Source organism: Pogonomyrmex barbatus, unplaced genomic scaffold (assembly GCF_055798465.1).
Source record: "Pogonomyrmex barbatus isolate J1 unplaced genomic scaffold, ASM5579846v1 scaffold8, whole genome shotgun sequence".
NCBI lineage: Eukaryota > Metazoa > Arthropoda > Insecta > Hymenoptera > Formicidae > Pogonomyrmex > Pogonomyrmex barbatus.
In genome coordinates this window covers 9,741,305-9,761,024 of record NW_028297182.1, presented here as the reverse complement: position 1 = coordinate 9,761,024, position 19,720 = coordinate 9,741,305, and the positions used below count along the sequence as shown (strand labels likewise).

At 41.5% G+C, this 19,720-nt stretch overlaps 1 protein-coding gene across 4 annotated transcripts in view; it reads left to right on the top strand.

The window, feature by feature from the left end:
- Nucleotides 1–19,413, top strand: part of Axud1 (AXIN1 up-regulated 1) — a 38,519-nt gene extending 19,106 nt beyond the window's left edge. The window contains exons 1-5 of one of the 4 annotated variants that reach the window (XM_089083708.1): nucleotides 6,112–7,564; nucleotides 10,743–12,924; nucleotides 14,109–14,359; nucleotides 15,711–16,133; nucleotides 16,681–19,413. In XM_089083708.1, the coding sequence (XP_088939834.1) occupies nucleotides 10,743–12,924; nucleotides 14,109–14,359; nucleotides 15,711–16,133; nucleotides 16,681–17,940 (4,116 nt within the window). In that variant the 5' untranslated portion in view covers nucleotides 6,112–7,564 and the 3' untranslated portion in view covers nucleotides 17,941–19,413. Of the gene's footprint in view, nucleotides 1–6,111; nucleotides 7,565–8,562; nucleotides 9,595–9,632; nucleotides 10,159–10,742; nucleotides 12,925–14,108; nucleotides 14,360–15,710; nucleotides 16,134–16,680 lie in introns of those variants that run through there. The other 3 variants (XM_089083707.1, XM_089083706.1, XM_089083705.1) reach the window with 3 other exon arrangements.
- Nucleotides 19,414–19,720: the final 307 nt, after the last annotated feature.

Sequence of the window (19,720 nt, the reverse complement as noted above, 5' to 3'; positions counted from 1 at the left end):
GTGGGCGGAACCACCCCCCGGCCGCCTACCTCCATTTACAAGCCTCAATATACACCCCCTCGGCGTTCTCCGTTCGTTTGTCCGTCTCCCTCGCACCTCTCCCCCTCCCCGCCCTCCTCCCCCCCGTGAAATAGGGTCCGCAGTTTGTCTCGAATATCTCGTAATCTCTTTCTCCCTCTTTCTCTCTCTTTTCCTCTTTCGCTCTCCTTTTTTCCTCTCGTCATTTTTCCTCCATATCTTGCTCTCCTCCAATCCTTAACATCGCCGCTCGTCGTGTTGCTTTCTTGTTAGCGAGGTAGAAAAGCAGATTTCTCGTCACCCTTACCTGCGGAATTTCTGATTTATTTTCTACCTACCAGCGGAATTTCTGATTGTCAAGAGTGCTTATTATGCGATTCGAATTTTTATGAAAGCTGTTCGTAGAAATTTGTTTAACGTTTGATACGTGCCTGAGTGGAGAACGGAATTGATTTCTGCTTGCGATAAATGCACGCAATTAGTTACTGTAGCTGTATTATTAAATCAGTCATATTCTCATATTGAAATACAAAAATTCAATTCAAATAAGAAAGTAAACAAAAACAAAATGATACATTAATATTAATAATTGACTAACTTATTAAGGATGACACTTCATATATTAACTTATTGGCATAAACAGTCATTGAACAGTTTAGAAATTAATTAATTTTTAAATTTTCATTAATTCGTATTAAGAGGAAATTGCATATTACAACGCTAATGATGGAATTAAAGAAAAATAATATCGTGAATTTGAATAAATATTAAATGAATATGTAACTTGCAAGAAATACTGCAAATAAAATTAAAATCTAATTTTTCTAAAAGTTTATTTTTCAGTGTAAATTATACTGTAATATATTTTTATGATATATGTAAATGTGTTTTTTGAAATTATTAATTTAAACACACACACACACACACACACACACACACACACACACACACACACACACACACACACACACACATATTATGTAATTAAATATTTGTAGATATATTTTATATATGTTTAATTTTTATTTGATATAATAATTCAAAATCTTATAATTTGTACATAATTAAAAGCTTTTATGATCAATTGAGAAAAATGTTAGTTACAGAGATTCTTTCGTGAAAATATTAAAAATCATGTCATCTAATTTATATTTTTTATATACATCCTTAATGCAAAACGTAAAAACGTGAAATCACGTGATAAGATAATGAGAATACGTGACTTTCGGCAGAGTATGTCAAGTGTTTCGGTTTCAATCCAACTGCGAAGGGAATTCGCGAACGCTCTTAAGCTGCGGTTGAAGATCTAGGTTCAAGAGAGAGTTACGAAGGGTGAAATATACTATACTAGATATAGAATCCTCCCCATGCGATATTCCGCGTATGCCGCATCGCCAATGCGGAAGTGGATAATTGCGATTGGGCGTAAGTTCGATAAGTCTCCCAATCGATACGCGTCAATAATTAAGATTAAGTTCCGACAGCTTCTTCGGTAACCAGGTTCTATTACTAATTGCTCTGTAACGTTATCGCGATATCTCCTTGTAACTTACTCTTAAATTAAAATTTGAGTCAAGGAAAGCCCACTTGAAGTTTAACGAAGAAAAATTACTCTCCGAGATAGCCATGAAAGTATGTTTAAAATTGAATTGTAGGAGACAATTCTAAGAAAGCGATTTACATTGTAAAAATAGACTTTTAAGAGAATTAGATTCCAATTTTATTTGCTACACTTCTCGAGTCATAATTTAATATTTATTCAAATTCACGATATTATTTTTCTCAACGAGAAAAAAAAATTGACTCCAAATAAGCTGAAAATTAAAAGACTATTATTATGGATATCCGGAAAAACTTGGACTCGCAGATTCATGTAATTTAACGCGCGTAAACTTTTATTTCGCAGCTCCAACGTTCATTTCCGCGCTTCATATTCATCGACATCGTGGCGGCTGCTTAGAAAACACCGACCACGTGCAGCGGTGATATTAAGCTGCCTCGCAACGTTCGCCCCTTTCGTTCGGCTTTCATGAGAAAGAGAGAAAGAGAGAGGGGTAAAGGGGATAGAAAGGCGACAGTTTGATCGGAGCTACGGATTTTCGTGGGAAAGAGAGAGGCACTCAGCTTCGGACTCTGTCTCGCTGGTTTCTGCAAAGCCGAGAAAAAAAAGAGCGGTAACAGAGGGTGGCAAAGTGGGTGGTAGAGAAAAGGGAGGAAGAGGTAGTGTCCCTGTTCGAACATGGGGGAAGGAGATAAAAATGCTTCGAGTGAGCGTGAAAGGAAGGAGAGAGAGAGAGAGAGAGAGAGAGAGAGAGAGAGAGAGAGAGAGAGAGAGAGAGAGAGAGAGAGAGAGAGAGAGATCAAAGTGGTTTTACGACAGTGGCAGACGGCGCGATATTACTTCATGTATCAGGAAAGCTCCTAAACTTCTTCCTTTTCCCTCTTTTCCTCCCGTTCGTTCTAATTATTCTTCGCCTCTCTTCGTTCTTAATGTATTTCCCTTTCATATGCATCACATGTACATTTGGATTTTTTTTCGGAATTTGTGAATTTTAAAGTTCGACAGTCTCAACTTTTGTATGCTTCTCTAAAAAGTGATTTTCTTTCATAAGTAGTTGATGCGTACGAGAAATAATCCGAGGTTCTCGTATTTTTTTCATAAAAGAAAACTTATATATAAATTACTGTCGGCCGAGAATCTCAGAGATACTGTAAATGAAGAGGTAAAACATTCAAATCTAAAATTGTAATTTTTTTTTTAATTAAAAAACTCACAATTGTATATTTATTTCTTTAAATTCGCTTCTCATAAGTTACATTTCACACATTCGATATTTCTTTTTTTAAGATACGTGAGGGGAAATTCCATTTTTTCTTTATTACTCCTGTTAATTATTTTTGTAACTTAACATTTTTGTAACTTTATTTTGTTGGATAACGAGAGACGACGATTTCTTCTAGTCTCTGTTCGCTCTGTTTATATATACTTCTTCCGTTTATTTATTTCTTTAATTTTTCAAATTAAATGTGAGAACGAGTTAAGAGCGGTGTTTTATCATTGCTTACGGTTATTACCTCGCAGCGTGATTTTCTTGACCGCTAGATAGATCTCATTTCGCGGATTCTCAGGATTTAGGCAGATTTTTTTTCCAGGACACCCTATAGAGTCGAGTCCAACGCGTCTATGGGGACATGTGTGCCGCGTGTCAGCCAGTCGGTTTGCCCGATGAAGGAGAGTAGCGAGCAGCCGGCGATATGTGGGCCTCACCAATAAACGCGCGCGCGCGTCACACACACACACACACACACACACACACACACACAGCGCGCGCAGAGAGAGAGAGAGGCACACAGCACACAATACATGCGCGCATTTATACGGACACACGTGGGTCGCTCCGGAATAATAAGTGTGAGGGAACGGGACATAATAGGCAGTCACCTCCGTTCTCTCGGTCTCCCTGGAAGCTGCGGAATGCACCACCCTCCGCGTCTTCAGCATCCCTTCGTCCCTTCGGTACTAGTTTCCATCTCGTTCTTCTCTTCTCCTCTTTCTCTTCCACCGGCGAGCGATTTCGGGAATACAGGCGACGTAAACTCGTTAGTATATCATTAGATGGTGATCGAACACGTCTATGATTAGTTGAACGGGTTTCGAAGATACCAGTTTCAAATCCTTTTGAAAATTAAAAGTCCATTTTGTTCATTTTGAGCGAAGAAGCTTAAAGATCGCTTAAAAATATTTGTTTACTGTATTTTTTTTATTAAATAATTGAATAATATATAATTTCAAGAATTTTCTGTAATATTAACATGCGGATATTAATGTCTAATTATTTTAATTATATTTTATTGACATGATGGAATAGCGCTTAGAAATAAGGAAAAAAATAATTCGTAGTAGCATACTAAAATGAATAACACTTTATTTTCAACGAAAAAAACAAACATTGTAAAGGCCAGAAAAAACATATCAAACAAAAGGGGAAAATTCCAAATTGTTTTTTAGATCTTTTAGATATTAAAATTAATAAATTGATGTATTAAAATTGCATTCTACACATATAAAGAGAATATGACAGAATTAGGGCGGAAATAAGAAGAAAAAAAGGAGAAATAGAAATTAAAGTAGGCAAATATTTTTGAGCTGTAATATATTCCTTTAATTAATTTTTAGCAGACTTTAAACAATGAATATGTATAATTTGATTTCGGAAAATTAAATGGCAACGCTACTCTGTGCTTATCTCTCAAAAATGCAAATTAGCAAAATAGTCATTAACTTATTTGCCAGTAAAATTATATAATAATTTACTACAAATTAAATTTTGTTATTTTATCATTTTAAATTATAGAATGATTCTTTTTGAATTTTTGAGTGTATTTTGTTGATATTTAAAGTCAATAAATAAAACTTTATTAATGTTTTACTACTAATTATAGATTGATGAACGCATATTAACTAATTAATTAATATACATTAATTAATGCACTATTAATAATATAATGCGTTACCGTATTGCTACGCTAAGTAATTAACAAACGTTTTGATATAATTAATTTAATAATATTGCTATCTGGCAACAGGTTAATGTCGATTAAATTATCCGCGTCACGTTATGCGAATTCTCATTGATATATTGTATATCCATTGTACGTGTTGTGTTGCTGCGAGGGATTCAAAGCCGAACTACGACTTTGCAGCGAGCGGACAGACGACGAGAAAAATTGAGAGAGAGAGGAATAGAGAGAGATTTGCGAGAGAGGTTCCACGCGAGATTGATGACGCGCGATGCGCCAAAGCGAGAGAGAGAGAGAGAGAGAGAGAGAGAGAGAGAGAGAGAGAGAGAGAGATCGCAATCGCGCGCGCTCGATTGTCTTTAAATAGAAAGCAATTAATATATCGAGCTTGGCGGAAGCGATGCATAAAGATGGCGAGGTAGACAAACAGAGGCGGAAGCTGAATCGCGCGTTCCATCGCGACTGTCCGTTCTGCCAATTCAATTAGACGGAGCGTCGGATTACCGAGGGACTGATCCTCCCGTTTTCACGAATTTATCTCTAGATTACTCTCCAAAACGTCCCGATGGAACGGCCTTTATGGCTCTTCTGTACCGCTATGCTTTTTTCTCGTCGCAAATATTTCGTGCTTCTTTGGGTTTACGTAATCTACTCTCGAGAAAACCACTTAAAATTTGAGAAGATGATATAGTTCGCTTTTTTTATTTCGCTATTTGCGAAATATTAGATTTATCTTATTGTTAGATTCAATTTCTAATACTTCGTATTAAATTATTATATTTTTCGAAATGATCAAACTTGTAAATACACAAGATATATAATTACTTAGGTCCAAAATTATTACAAAGTGATTGTATATCGATAGCAGATCATATTTACAGGAGAACACTAACTAATAATTATATAAATTATATAAATTTAATTATTTAAATTAGTTACTTTCATAAAAATGAAAATATCTGATCTGAAGCGGAAAATACTCCTTACCTTTTAATTCCGTAACTGCTATTTGAATTTCATCTCCTGGAAAGTTGAAAATAATAAAAAGAATATCGATTTTTTATTTGACAAAAAGTAAATTTTTTCCTAAAAGCGTATTTTAAGTTGTTTAAAATAATTTGTAGACATCTTTAAATATTTTAAAAGAACTTAAATATGCAGTCTAATTATCATATCTATAAACATCATGTCTCTTATAAAATCCCGTTTTTTTGACCTTTACGTATCTTTTTCTCGCAAAAGTACTGAACAGATTTTATAGTCTTTTTTAATTTCGGAAATGTGAATGGATTGTGATTTGACCATGTGGTTTTAAAAAATTAATTTTACCAAAAAATGCAAAAAAAAATAATTTTCTGCAATCTTAATAAAAAATCAGAAAATATTTAGAAAAAAATATTGAACGAAATGTATATTAAAAAGAATTAAAAAAAAAAAATATGTCCAGTCATTGAGAAAGAAAAAAAAACATAAAAGTAAATAGTTTTGTCCTATACTTTCATAACTGTATATTCCCCTTTCAATCGAATATATTTCATCAGGCGATTGAATTCAGATTTGAATTACACATCTGGATTTAAATATATTGCAAAACGATGATCTGTGATCCGTATAAAAATTATTCCCCGCTATTTGTTACATCAATAAAATTTGACACACACACACACACACACACACACACACACACACAAAGACCGCGTTTTTCAAGATTGCATCCCCCGCCGCTAAGACTCCAAGATGAGCCTTCGCTCGCGCTTCTACTTTCGCAGCTCTCATCGTCTCCCTCCCTAAGGAAAAAAAAAACGCTTCCCTCGCCGATTCAACCATTTCTGAACAAAATTTGCGTAACGCCCGATAAATCGAGTAAATTCCAACATTAGATGATCACGCGCATTTAGCATCCGAGTAACTTTGCACCAACCGGAGGCGGATCAATACTTGCACGAACGCCGATCAATAATTCTGCAAAACTGGCGCAGCTCTCGTTACACCTCGAAAATCTCGGCGTCTCGCGCGAAAGGGGCGAGACCATCGGGCCGCCGTGCTCTCCTTCGGGGCAGGAACTTACTCTTCGGCCGCTAAAATTCCACGGAGAAGACTCCGTTCGCCTCCTGGTTTCGCGGAGCGCCTTCTAGTTTCGCGACAATTACGGCGCCCGCCGCGCGCAAGCGCTGCGTTCTCTCGTTCGTTGAACCGTTGGTGAGAGTCGCTCGAATGTGTACGTGAACGTACGCGTGTGCGCATGTGTACGTGTGCGGCGGTTCTGTGCGTTGGACAGAAAGAAAAAAGTATATAGATTAGAGAGAGAGAGAAGGGCAGAGAAAGGTAGAGAGCGAGGGAGAACGAGAGACAAGCAACAATCGCCGATTCCGGTACCAACGTTATTCCGGATGTATTCACGATCCTGTATATTTTCAAAGTGTGTGGTAGCAAAAGTGGCAGTACCAGAGCGTACCACCGACCTGCATCCAGAGCGAGGTGTTATCGCTCTATTAAGTGCGAGTTGATTTTTTTTTGCGAATGTTCAGCTCTCGGAGAAAAATGCTTCCCGTTTCCTTAAACATCACGTTTATCGCATTCTCCCCTTGGCGTCATCCCCCCTGAAAAGTTTGGTCGCTGTCGCTGCCCCGAAGAGCGTGATAATCGATCGCGATCGAAGAATCGAGCTGACCGCCTGCTGTCCTTTGCTTGTCCTACGAAAGTTCTTCGCCGAAGGAGGATCGAGAGGATCATGGATGGAGGAGCTTCGGGTCTGGAGTGGAAATATCTTGGGATCCGGCGAGTCTTCGCCGACGACATTGGCAAGAAACGGCGTCACGCTTACCGTGTATGCTTACGTCATCACGTGCTTTGCTTACGTCAGTCAATTTTGTTATTACTGTGTATCATTATCGTGCGTGTTGGTATGCGTCTCGCTCTGGTCTTTGTTTCCTATGACCGTCTTCTCTCGTTTCATCCCCATGCGAAAGAGGACACCCCGAAGACGACACCGAGGGGATCCGGATAAACACCCCAAAATTCAAAGGCAGTAAACTCTACTAATAAAAAAATATTTGCGAAATTTATCTATTGATATTATGCATTTTAATTTATCATTTATATATCGTTTACACATTAGATTTTTCGTTTGCTGGATTACTTGTCTTCTATAAAAATATTTTACCGAAATGTTTATTTTATTTAAAATCAACGTGAAAAAAGCATGAGTGTTAGTTTCATTTTAGAAAGATTTTGCAAAAACTGCAACGTAGAAAATTTTTAGAAAATGTGTCTTTTCTCCGCTTATTATTTATATAATATACTTATATATTATACGTATATTACTTTATTTATATATAATCGAATTGTTTACCATTTCTTTTATTTTAAGTTCTCCGATGACTTTATTTAATTTAACATAGACAAATTATGATTTGTGATTAGAATTATTTTCTCTTGCAATTAGCAAAGTGTAGATCATGTACGGAGGTGCTGCACTGCCTCCGCGAGTAAATTTTGCTTCTCCTCCATGCTGATGCGCCGCGCGCATCACTGGCACAATTAGACCTACGGCGAATGAATGCATCATCATTGTAGAATTGTCATCAATTCGCATTGTACAGTCACTGTAATCGAAAAGAATTGTAATTCGGACTTTTATATATAAAACATCGAAGAACAAATATAGTTTCAAATAAAGGTTCGGCATCATATTTAATATAATATGGGAGATTTAATTGAAGATATCACACAGAACATCACAAAAATGTTTCTTTGAAATAAAAAAAAGCTTTTGAATTTTTCCGCATTTCTTCTTTTTCAAGAATGATCTTTGTTTAAGCGTTCCATCGCCAGCTGCGTCATCTCGATTACGTCACTTCTGCCTCAGTCTTTAATTCGACAATCTTATTCGCGATTTGTCCCTCCAAAAGTCAAAGTTTCATTAGACTGAAACAGTACGCGCTTTGTCCAAGCGAAAAGGAAAAAAGATACGCGTCGCTGAAATTAAAAATATCACGGAAAGAGCGAGAAAGATGATCGGCCCATAGCGCCAATGACTAATCCTCTCTAACGGGTGTGCGTTTTGAGAACCGCTGCGAGTTCTTCCGCGGCGCGCGTTCCGTGTGCACCACTCCATTACGCATTCACCAACACACACGTCCTCGGCGTGTCTTCCATCCGAGCCGGGTCGAGCCGAGCCGAGGGGATACGAGAGCGCGGCGTCGGCGTCGGCGTCGGCGTCGGCGTCGGCGTCGACGTCGACGTCGGCATCGTCGATGACGCCGAGCGACGACGCCGACGCCGCCTCCGCTCACTCTGCTCCGAGCTGTCGAACGCGCCGCACTACCTTGTCGTTCTCCACTACTCGGCACTACCTCGGTTCCCCATCGTTTCTCTCCCTCTGATATACTCCTCGTCATCGTCATTGTCGCGCCTCTTCGCCATCATCAACGTCGACGTTTACTTCGTCAGTTACCTATCTCTCCTCGGGCTCTTCGTACGTTCTTCCTCCGCGCCGCAAGCCGGGGTCTCACGCAAAGCAAGTCAACTCTGATCGCCTCTTCCGCATTCACGTTGGTTCGCTCTTCGGTTTCTCCTTTGGAATCGATCTCGTCGGCTCTTCGACGATCCGTCGATTTCTTCTCCGGAATCCCCGAGCATCTCTCGGAAAAAACCCCCGGCTACGCGGTCGGGTGATTCTTCAGAGGTGAATCTCGTGCGTGTCTCCCATGAGACAGTCGGCGAGCCGGTAGATCTTCTCTTCTATCACGGTTGGACGTGTCCACGAATTGTTTTGCCCCTCGCGAATGTTGTGCCCGAGCCGCTCGTCGTCCCCCTCGCACGAGGACGCGTCTGGTCCTGCGATGGGACCATATCGCCGGCATCTCGCGGGCCCTCGCGAACGGGATGACGGTGGTAGCCGGAGTCGCGAGACAACCTAAGACGACTTCCTCCCCTCAGGAAGCGTGAGCGAATCGCGGGGCTCGGATTCGGAGAATCGCGAGTTCTCGGAACGCGGATAATCGAAGGGCACAAAGTTGGACCAAGCTGAAGGAAGGATCGTGCGACTTCAAGGTAAAAGAGCTTCCCCCTCTTACAACGGGGGGGTCCCGCCATCGGATAACTCCCCGGGTAACTTACGGGCACGACACTCGTCCCCGACGCGGAGGTGCCCCCTGCCGCCCCTCTTTGTCCCCCCTTTTGCCATCATACCGGTCGGCTTTGAATCAATAATCTCCGGCCAAGATTATATGTAGGCTCCACCGCGATATCTTAAATTCAGAGACGATAAGAAAAATGTATCGAAGGGGGGTTTCGGGACAACGGGGAGGGATTGCGCTAGGTTCTGGGAAATTGATTTTCCTTTCCGCATCGATGTTCTCTCCCTGTCTCTCTCTCTCTCTCTCTCTCTCTCTCTCTCTCTCTCTCGCTCGCTCGCTCGCTCTCATTCTCTTCTGGGTTCAGCAACGGTGCGCGCGATATCAGTGCGCGGATTATTGATTTCCCCGTTCTCTCTCTGACTTGCTTATGTTATTTTCGTGAAAAAGGGACAGTGCAATGATCGCTGATTATAAGACCGGTGAAATCATCTGCCCGTCTGGAGAGAAAGGGGGCAAAGGAATCGTTCCCGCGGTGAACGTAACGACCCAATTAATCTGTATTCTGTTGGTTATTTCGGTGGCTCAATTTTACTCTATTATCGTATAATTTCGCACTGATCTATATGTCAATCCTTATCTTAGTGTTTTCATTTTCGCAGATTTTTGAGTGTATATATATATATATATATATATATATATATATATATATATATCTTGTTTAATTTTTTTTTATACTCTGGAGAAAAAAAATTTGTTCTCTTTTTATTTATATAATATATATATATATATTTTTTTTTTATTTTTATGTATGTGTATTTATGCGCGAGCATTTATATAAAAATACGTGAATGTATAACATTAGCATATATTATATTTATACACATTATATGCATTATATAACACAGTTATTATTCTCATTATTATCATTTTATCTAAAGATTTAGATGACTTTATATTTTCATTTTAGTAACCTTTGTTATTTACGCGCGAGATAAAGAGGGATCATTGTAATTTATCGACATTTTATCGTTGTCCTTATACCATAAAGAGCACATAATCAATCGTTGCTTGGAAAATGTAGAACTGTCCTTTTAATCTCCGAACTGACCTTGGTGCTTGCAGATGGCAGAAACACCCGAGATGGAATCGCCTTTGGCCCGTCAGGACTGTTTCGTTGAGGCCCAAGAGGATTCCACCTCAGTGGAGGCCGATACGGAAGACGTGTCAACATCGGACGGGACGACATCAATGACGACAACAACGGCAATACCGGATACTATCGACGACGATGACTATGCGGCACGTCCATCCGTCCTGCGAGATTCGCGTAAGGACTTGACGGTAACGTGCGAGAGATTGGATGAGAAATCCGAAGCCGAGGGATCCGAAGCAAGACAATCGAGTGATTATCCTTGTCTCCCAAAACTGGAGGAGAATCAAGTCGAAGAGAAGAAGGGTCAGATCGGGGAGAAGGAGGATCAGGAGAGACAGGAAGAGGAGGAAGAGAAGAAGGCAAAAATGGGTCTAACGATGGGGAAGAAAATCAGTGAGATCGAGAGAAACGAGAAGGACGAGTTCGGTGCGAAATTGATGGAAGATTCTCTTCAGAAACTTGAAGAGTCGCCGAAGACAGCTGAGTTTCAGAATCACGACATCGAAGAGTTCTCGGGGGTGCAAGAGAGCCAGATAGGGACGTCCACATCATCGGACGTCTCCAGAAAGAGGTCGGCCGCGGATGATTTTTTGCCGATTGGTACGGAGGCCAAGAGGATCGGCATTGAAATCTCGGAGGAGCAAGCGAATCAGCTGAAAAACGATATTAGGAGGCTGTCGCCGGTGTTAGTGAGCCTGCGGGAGAGGACCCTGGGCGAAGTGTCCCTGACCTCGGAATCCTATCTCTTCGGGAACGATGTTGACGGTAGGATAATTTCAAGATGCAACGACGTTCCGGCAGAATCTTTTGTGACGAATGATTCCAAGATTCATGATGTTGATCGGAACTGTGAGAAGCAGGATATCGGCGAGGAGAAGAAAGAAACGATCGTCAGGATTGGTGTAAGTTCTTTGGAGTGCACGAGCAGCGCCAACGTTGGAGACACGTCGAATTGCGCGAGTAAAAAAATGGATTGCGACAACGAGGAGGAGATTACGACACTTGACGTAGCTTCTGTTGTATTGTCGAAAGGTGACGATTTGGACGGCACAACGGAGTCGCGTCAAGACGATGTCAGAGATGTCACAAACGTGATCACAAACGCTGAAAGTGCGCTTTGCACTCCGACGAAAAAGTGTGTTGTTGATACGACGATACCATCAAGTCCTATTTGTCGAAATTTAACCGTTGTGCTGAATCGTATCGAAGAGAAAGATATAAAGAAAAGGAACGATCAAATGGACAGAGACATCACTGAGAATATGTGGGACTATGTCGTTGAGGAGAGTTTGCCTTCCAATAGAAGAAGAGATTTCGTCGAGGAGGAGCGTGATTCGGTTGTTGAATCTTGTGAATCTGAAGAAGCCCAGGAGAAGAACGCGAAGAAGCAACGATGGCAAAGCGATTCCTCTCCAATAACCAGGTCAAGGAAATGCGAGCTGACAGAGAACGGAACTTGCAGTCCGGATAGTGGATTGGTCCTGAAGAAGTGCAAGGTGGTGCTGGAGAGAATCGGTGAAATCCTGGGACATTCGTCACAAGGAGAGAACGCCGAGGAAAACGGAATCATAAGAGAGTTTGAGAAAGATGACGAGTCTGCGCCTGTAGCGATAATCGGCAAGCTGGAAGAGGATGAGGAGGTGGTACTGGCGAGCTCGTCGCTCACGGCTGAAGATAGCCGCGCGTCTAACGAGCTGGACTCATCGGAGACGATGCCAAGCTCGCCAGAGGAAGCACCAGAAGCATCGATAGAAGTCGCTGAAGGCGTCGATACCGAGACAGAAACGGAAACCGGCTCTGATAGTTCGGAAGTATCACCCATCACTAGCATTCGTCACGAGCTACGCGACGTCGACATGGCGCCCGATCAACTACCCTGTTCTGAGGGAGTCGCTCTGTGCTGTGTGGAAGCGATGGCGCCGATTATGACGAGATTGGAGGCCGAACGGCCGGAAGCGTATACGGAGGACTCTGCTGAGAGTTTGGCCTTGGCGACTGGCGCCAGGGACGAGGTCAGATCCGACGGGAGTGATTCCGGTCTGGGGAATGAAATCCCCGGTGACTCTGGACCAGCGCCCGCACCGGAAAGCGACTCGGAGACATCCTTCCTCGACAGATTGCCGGACGACATCCTCTCCGACAAGGAGAAAGGTAAGAAGCGTTTCCTCTTTTCAACCTCTTGTTAATCTGGAGTCTTTTTTTATTTGATTTCGATAAAGATATTGGAAAAGTGTTAAATTATCAGTTTTGATTGTATTTTCAGTTTGTTGAAATTTACAGTATATTTATAAGAAATATTTATATTTAACTACAAATTATTCAAATGGACTTTAAATTAGAGAAAGAATATTCTTATTTCCCGTAATCGTCTTTAAATAGATTTTAATAAATTTTTTTAGCACATGTTGTGTATGTTGTTTATGATAACAATAATAACTCTCTGGTTATTATAACTTTGATTATTATTGTTATCATAAACATAGTGATTAAGAATCACTATTCTGGTTTTTAATTTTTTTATTTTTTTTTAAGAACTTTTTTTATTTTATCATCATCAATTACTAGAGATATTGTATTCTTTATATTTAGTTTGTAAATAATCATATATCACATATAGTATTTAATATTTTAATTATTCAATATTTAAATTATTACTTGTACAAAGATTGTCTTATTACTTTATCCTTTACAAAAGCTTTTAGTAAAGTAGAATAATCTTTAATAAAGAGATTGCTATTAAGTGTAAAATTCCAAGGATAATTATCCTAAATTAGACAACCGACTTGAAGATTTCTTCGAAAAGCTTTTATCCTTATAAAAGCGCGAAAGTTTTAGAATCTACAAGGATTCTCTTTGCCAGTCCAGCATTAGCTGATCGAAGCTGTCCAGTAAGCGAATGAGAAAAGCACAACTCGATAAGCCTCCCATCGATTGTCAACGCGCAATATACCGGGTGTCTTAAAACAAGCAGAAGGCAAATGCACAGCGTTGCCGATAAAAATCAGCGTGAACTTTCCTCGGCGAAAATGTCAACCAATCGATTTCTATTTCAATAACTAAGCCTCAAATTAATATCACATCGCAATAAAATCCACTTCGAAGAACGAATAAAAAATTTTATTATCTATTTCATTGATCGAAAAGAATCATCATTGCCCTATGTATTTCTCGCTGACAAAGGTTGTTTGTAAAATTTTGCATGAGAAGAAAAAGAATTTGCAACACTCCCTTTTTCAACAAGCAAAAGTCTTGAATCACATCTTCGTGATTTCTGTGCATTTCGAAATTCGAGAAGAAGTGTATTTTCCTGATACGCGAACGTTCACGTTTTTCAGGCGTAAACCAATTGGACAGCTATGCGCCGTCCTCGGGTGCGTCTGGTGCACCGGGTCAGCTACCTCTGACGAGCTTTCAAACACTTCCGGCCAAAAGCAACCTGAAGCGCAGGCTGACCGATTGCATGGAGGGTGACGAGTCACGGAGCAACGTCGACGAGCCCGTGAAAAAGAAGCGCAACATCCAGTTCGATGCAGTGACAGTCTATTACTTCCCTCGGGCGCAGGGCTTCACCTGCGTACCTTCTCAAGTAAGTCTGAAAATTGGTCTTTCTCATCTTCCCTTCTCAGCAACCTTTGTGTCACCTCGCGGTACGTCTTCTCTTTCTTCATACGCGCGCGCGCGCGCGCGTGAGAAGGAAGGGTGTGTGTGTGTGTGTGTGTGTGTGTGTGTGTGTGTGTGTGTGTGTGTGTGTGTGTGTGTGTGTGTGTGTGTGTGTGTGTGTGTGTGTGTGTGTGTGTGTGTGTGGGTGTGTGTGTGTGTGTGTGTGTGTGTGTGTGTGTCTGGACTACGCAGTAAATGGCGCATTGAATACTGGATATTTGGATTTTGTACATTTTCATTTTATTGTTCCGGAAGCGAATGAATATGGAAAATTTATTTGTCCGTCCATTCGTTATCGTTCTCTTTATAATTCACGTGCTTTGCTCCAATTGTCTTCTTATTATATTATCTATTATCATTTATTAGTATTATCATTAGTATTATCATTTATTTACTTTCGGAGAGTTGCTTTTTTTTCTAATATATAAATAATTGAGACAAGAGATATTAAATAGTACATTAACAAGAGATATTCTTTGTTTCCATGATGTTATTTATATGAAACGCAGGGATGAATAATAAGCACCTACCCTAAGTTGTTTATGACATCAAATCTTGCTATTACTTGTAAAATCCATCCCGCGAGGATGCGTACGCGAGCCTTCGAAATTTATATATAAGATCGATCCCTTCCCTTTTCAATCGCGTTCACGCAAGACAATTCCTTTTTCAATTCCTCCCTCTATTTTTCACATCATTTATAATACCATTCAATAATATCATGATAATAATATTCGCTATCGAATTTGTATGACACCCTCGATTTTCTTTTCTTTTGTATATCATTATAATTCTATAGCATCATGATATAATGTTCCTTACAAGGTTGCACATAAGGTTTCAACCCTGAGGGATGCCATAATCGCCGTATAAAAAAGATGAACAAATTTTCCACCGCATATAATATTATTTCTCGTATATTCTATTGCTAATTTCAGTCTTCTTTATGTATTTTTTTTATTGCTATCATTTCCACCAGTATCAGTCTTTTACTACTCATCCTATTATATTATTAGCGTTCCGTTCTCCTGCAATTTTTATTTTCGTCGTTATCGAAAGGTCGATCGTGGCTGATGAATAGGTAAACAGACGACGTTGGTGTGTTCGCGCTGATTCACGCGAGAGAGCGAGAGAGAGAGAGAGAGAGAGAGCGAGAGAGAGAGAGAGAGAGAGAGAGAGAGAGAGAGAGAGAGAGAGAGAGAGAGAGAGAGAGAGAGAGAGAGAGAGAGAGAGAGAGAGAGAGAGAGAGAGAGAGAGAGAGATCCTTCTCATTTCAGGGCGGCAGCACCCTGGGCATGAGCGCGACGCACACACACGCGGAGAGGTTCTCGCTGTCGGAACACGCGGCCGAGCAAAGGCGGATTCATCGCGCTCGCCTCGCGCAGCTACGCTCCGAGCGCAGCTGCGCGACCAACTGCGTAACCGAGACGGCGTCAAGTTCGGAGGATCCGAGCGATGACACCGACGAGGAGCCGAGCGACAACGAGGAGCTCGACATCGATAGCTACTACTTTCTACAGCCGGTGCCCACGTGGCAGCGGCGGGCGCTTCTCAGGGCCGCCGGTGTACGAAGGATAGACGCCATCGAAAAGGACGAGTGCCGGGATATTCGCGCGAGCAGGGAGCACTGCGGGTGCGGCTGCAAGGGATACTGCGATCCCGAGAGCTGTCCTTGCAGCAGGGCCAACGTAAAGTGTCAGGTGAGTGCGAGGAAGAAAGAGTGAAAGGAAGAAAGAGAAATCAAAGTGAAGAAATTAATATTTTAATCTTGTAAATTAATTTACAAGGCTCAACGATAATTCAACTTCCATTTTTAAAAGACTTACATCTAAAAGAAGAGCACAATTCTTTAGATATCTGAAATGTAAAAAGCTTTGATTTTGGTTGAATGTAAAGTGAAAAAGTTAAGAAGTTTTGATCTCCTTTCTTAAACACTTAAGAAAATTTGTGTAAATTTAATTTTCTATAGAATATTGAGATCAACAACGTGGCACGTAGTTTGAGATTTAATGCTGCTGAAATTTAAAAAAATCGTTGTTAGGTTGAATCCATTCTAATTTATTAACATGTTCTAATCTGTTCAAATCAGTTTGATCAGTTTTTTCTTTAGTGCTGAAGGATAAATGGATTAATGGATAAATGAATTAAGCTTGGAGGCTCGAGGTTAAATTTTTCTGAAGTTCAGAAAAAGATAGATGATTCGTTCAGAGAAGAGTGAAATGATTTTTCATTGAATTCGATTTGTAGGTGGATCGTCCAGGTTTCCCTTGCGGCTGCACGCGGGATGGTTGCGCAAACAGCACAGGCAGGATCGAATTCAACCCCGTGAGAGTACGAACGCATTTTATCCACACGCTGATGCGATTAGAACTGGAGAAGAAGCAGCGTGAGGAAGACGGTGGCGGTGATCATGACCAGACGGACAATCAGGGACAGCGCGGCAGGAGTGCTCGTCCTTTGAGGGATATCGGTTCTTTAGGCATGGAAACAACCGTAGCCGGTGACGCGTGCGCGATTCCGGGTACAGGACCCGGAGGCGGAGGGGGCGGATTCACGACGTTGCATTACGAGACAAGTCACGAGGGTGTCGGGGCTGGCGTGGTAGCGGGCGGCTGCCAACCGGAGGTGCCTGGTACGCGAGAGGACAGCCTGGATTTATATGCCATCAGAGATGACTGTTACGCGAGCGAAGACACGGTGGACAGCAGCCAGTCAGGCGTTGTGCAGCGGAAATTGCATCCGGAATTTGGCCAGGCCTTCCAGAGCTTCTCGCCCGGTGGCCAAAGCGGCGGCACCGCCGGCGCGGGGGGTGGTGGCGGTGATGGCGGTGGTGGCAGTAGTGGCAGTAGTAATGGCGGTGGCATGAGCTTCCAGCAATCCTCTTACCAGGATTATGGATCGCCATACGCGGGACTCCCATCTACGTCGCGAGTCCAATTCCAACCGTCGCCGTCGCAATTTCAATCGCCATCAAATCCGGCTGCTTTTGCGCCTTACGGATCCTACGGCGGACCACAAGATGCCGCGAGTACTGCACTTCAAGGCTGCACCGGCCAGGTTCATCAAATGCCGCAGCCTCCGCCGCCGCCATCGACATCGCAGAGTCAACAGCAGCAACAGCAGCAGCAGCAGCAGCAGCAACAGCAACAGCATTCGTCTTACGATGCGACAGTGTTCGCGCAGGATGATGCCACGAGTACCACACAGTACACGAACCTCACTAATTCGGTGCAGCCAATGAACGCGACGGTGGTGCAGCAGATGCAGGGTAAGCTCGAGCCTTTCTCGGAGCTGCTCAGCGGCAGATACTCGTATTACGGCGAGATGCACGAGCCGCAGCAGCACCATAATACATACGGTACTCACGGAACTACCGGCAAGATCGCGGAAATAATCGAGCCCGATCAAGTCACCGGCGAGCAACAAGCCGATAGCACAGTTGAGGATTGTGACGAGAACTTTGGCGAGATTATCAAGAAGTCCATGGTTGAAACTGTGTCTGCCTAGAACGGAGGAAGTCTACCTCGCATGGAATTGTCCAGGACGAGTACCGGGGATACTCAGTGCACGCCAAAAAGCTGCATTTCTTTCTGTCGGTCTCTTTGAAATCGAAAGACTGGAGCCTCTCTCTATCTACATACATGATAAGCTTGATATCGAGAAACTCCTTAACGTTTGATAGTTTGTTTCTCTCGAGTCTTTCGTCTAGGATCGCTTGAATGGCGAGATTCATTGAATACATCCTGGACTCAATACACCCCATGGACGATCTACATCACTTGACGTCTCGGCTCCTTTGATGTCTGGAAAATTAAAAACCTTGGAACTTCCTTCAAGTTCAAAATAATCTCTAAAATTAGGACTTCGAGGACAATCTAGATGAAGGACTAGAAGGAACTTCGGGAGTTGTTAACGATTTATTCCCCCGCGCGATTTGCGAATAGGGGTGAACGTATGGTGCCCTCCGAAGGAGACGGAAAATCTCCTGGGGCTAGAATAACGTCGGATGTCCAAGAGATCTCGCATAGAGATCGTTAGGAAATTTTACGACTACGACGTGTGCGTCCGCCCGGGATGAAGTGACTCGCGACGTCATCGTCGGCATCCTCCTGGAGCGTCAGGATCGTTATGTTAGTTATTCAATGTCGACAACTTCACGATTGCAGTTTATAATATCTAAGAAGAGCGATCACTCAATTCTTTTTCGTTGCGATAAACGATTGATTCTTGTTTGCGATGGAAGATAAAAAATTATGTCAAATCGCGAAGTTGAACGACTTATTCGATTTAGGTCGTCGACGATGTACGTTGTGCGAGACGATGACGAGGATCTCGGTCTAGAAGGTCTTGAAATAAAACCTTTCGAGCTCTGAGATTCTCGTCGGATATCTTCAAGAGCGATCCGTGAGCTATGGTGGAAAGAGATTTCAACGAGGTTGTGACCAAGAAATAACACATGGGATCAGCTTATAGATTGCAGTTTATAATATCTAACTTTAAGCATAGGGCCGATCGACCAGGAATGGGTCGCGTGTTCTTTTAGACAGGCCTCACGTCAGAGGCTATGTCCGAATAATGTATCGATCTAGAGCGAATCTGCACTCGCTCTAATTCGAGAGAATCGTTCTGGAATATACACATACACAACACAATATACATATACACAAAAAAAATTAAATTTTGAGAATTTATATCATTTATTGTATATCGCGAAATTTATATACACATATATATACAAATATCAAATCTGTATTTAATATTTTTATATTAAAGTTTATATAATATTTATATGACTTCTCATATAAGTACTATATATATCTAATAGAAATTTGTACAATTTATTTGACATTTTATAACAAAATTTATTAAATAGAACTTCGATTAAAGTTTAAATAATTGATTATTCTCAGTTTCTCAAGTCCAGACTAGTAGCGTTCAAGAAACGTTGTGGGAAAAAAAAAAAAAAAAAAAAAAAGGAAATCAAGATTCTGCAAAATGCGTTGCATTTCTCGTGGAGACGAAATTCCAGAGTGAGAACTTCGGATCTCTCGAATCGTTAGAGCTGCCGAATCACGCTCTAGAGCGGAACTTTGAGGTGCAAGGCGAATGAAGCAACACGGCGTTTCATAGAAACTGTTCTTGAATAGCGAAGACAACAATAACAACAAGGATAATAAAACGTAAAAAAAAGCATATGCGTACACATGACACATTCGTAGACGAGCGCGAAACGTGAACGATTGTGATACGAACTTGTGCATACGAAGAAAACGTGGAAGAAAAAGTG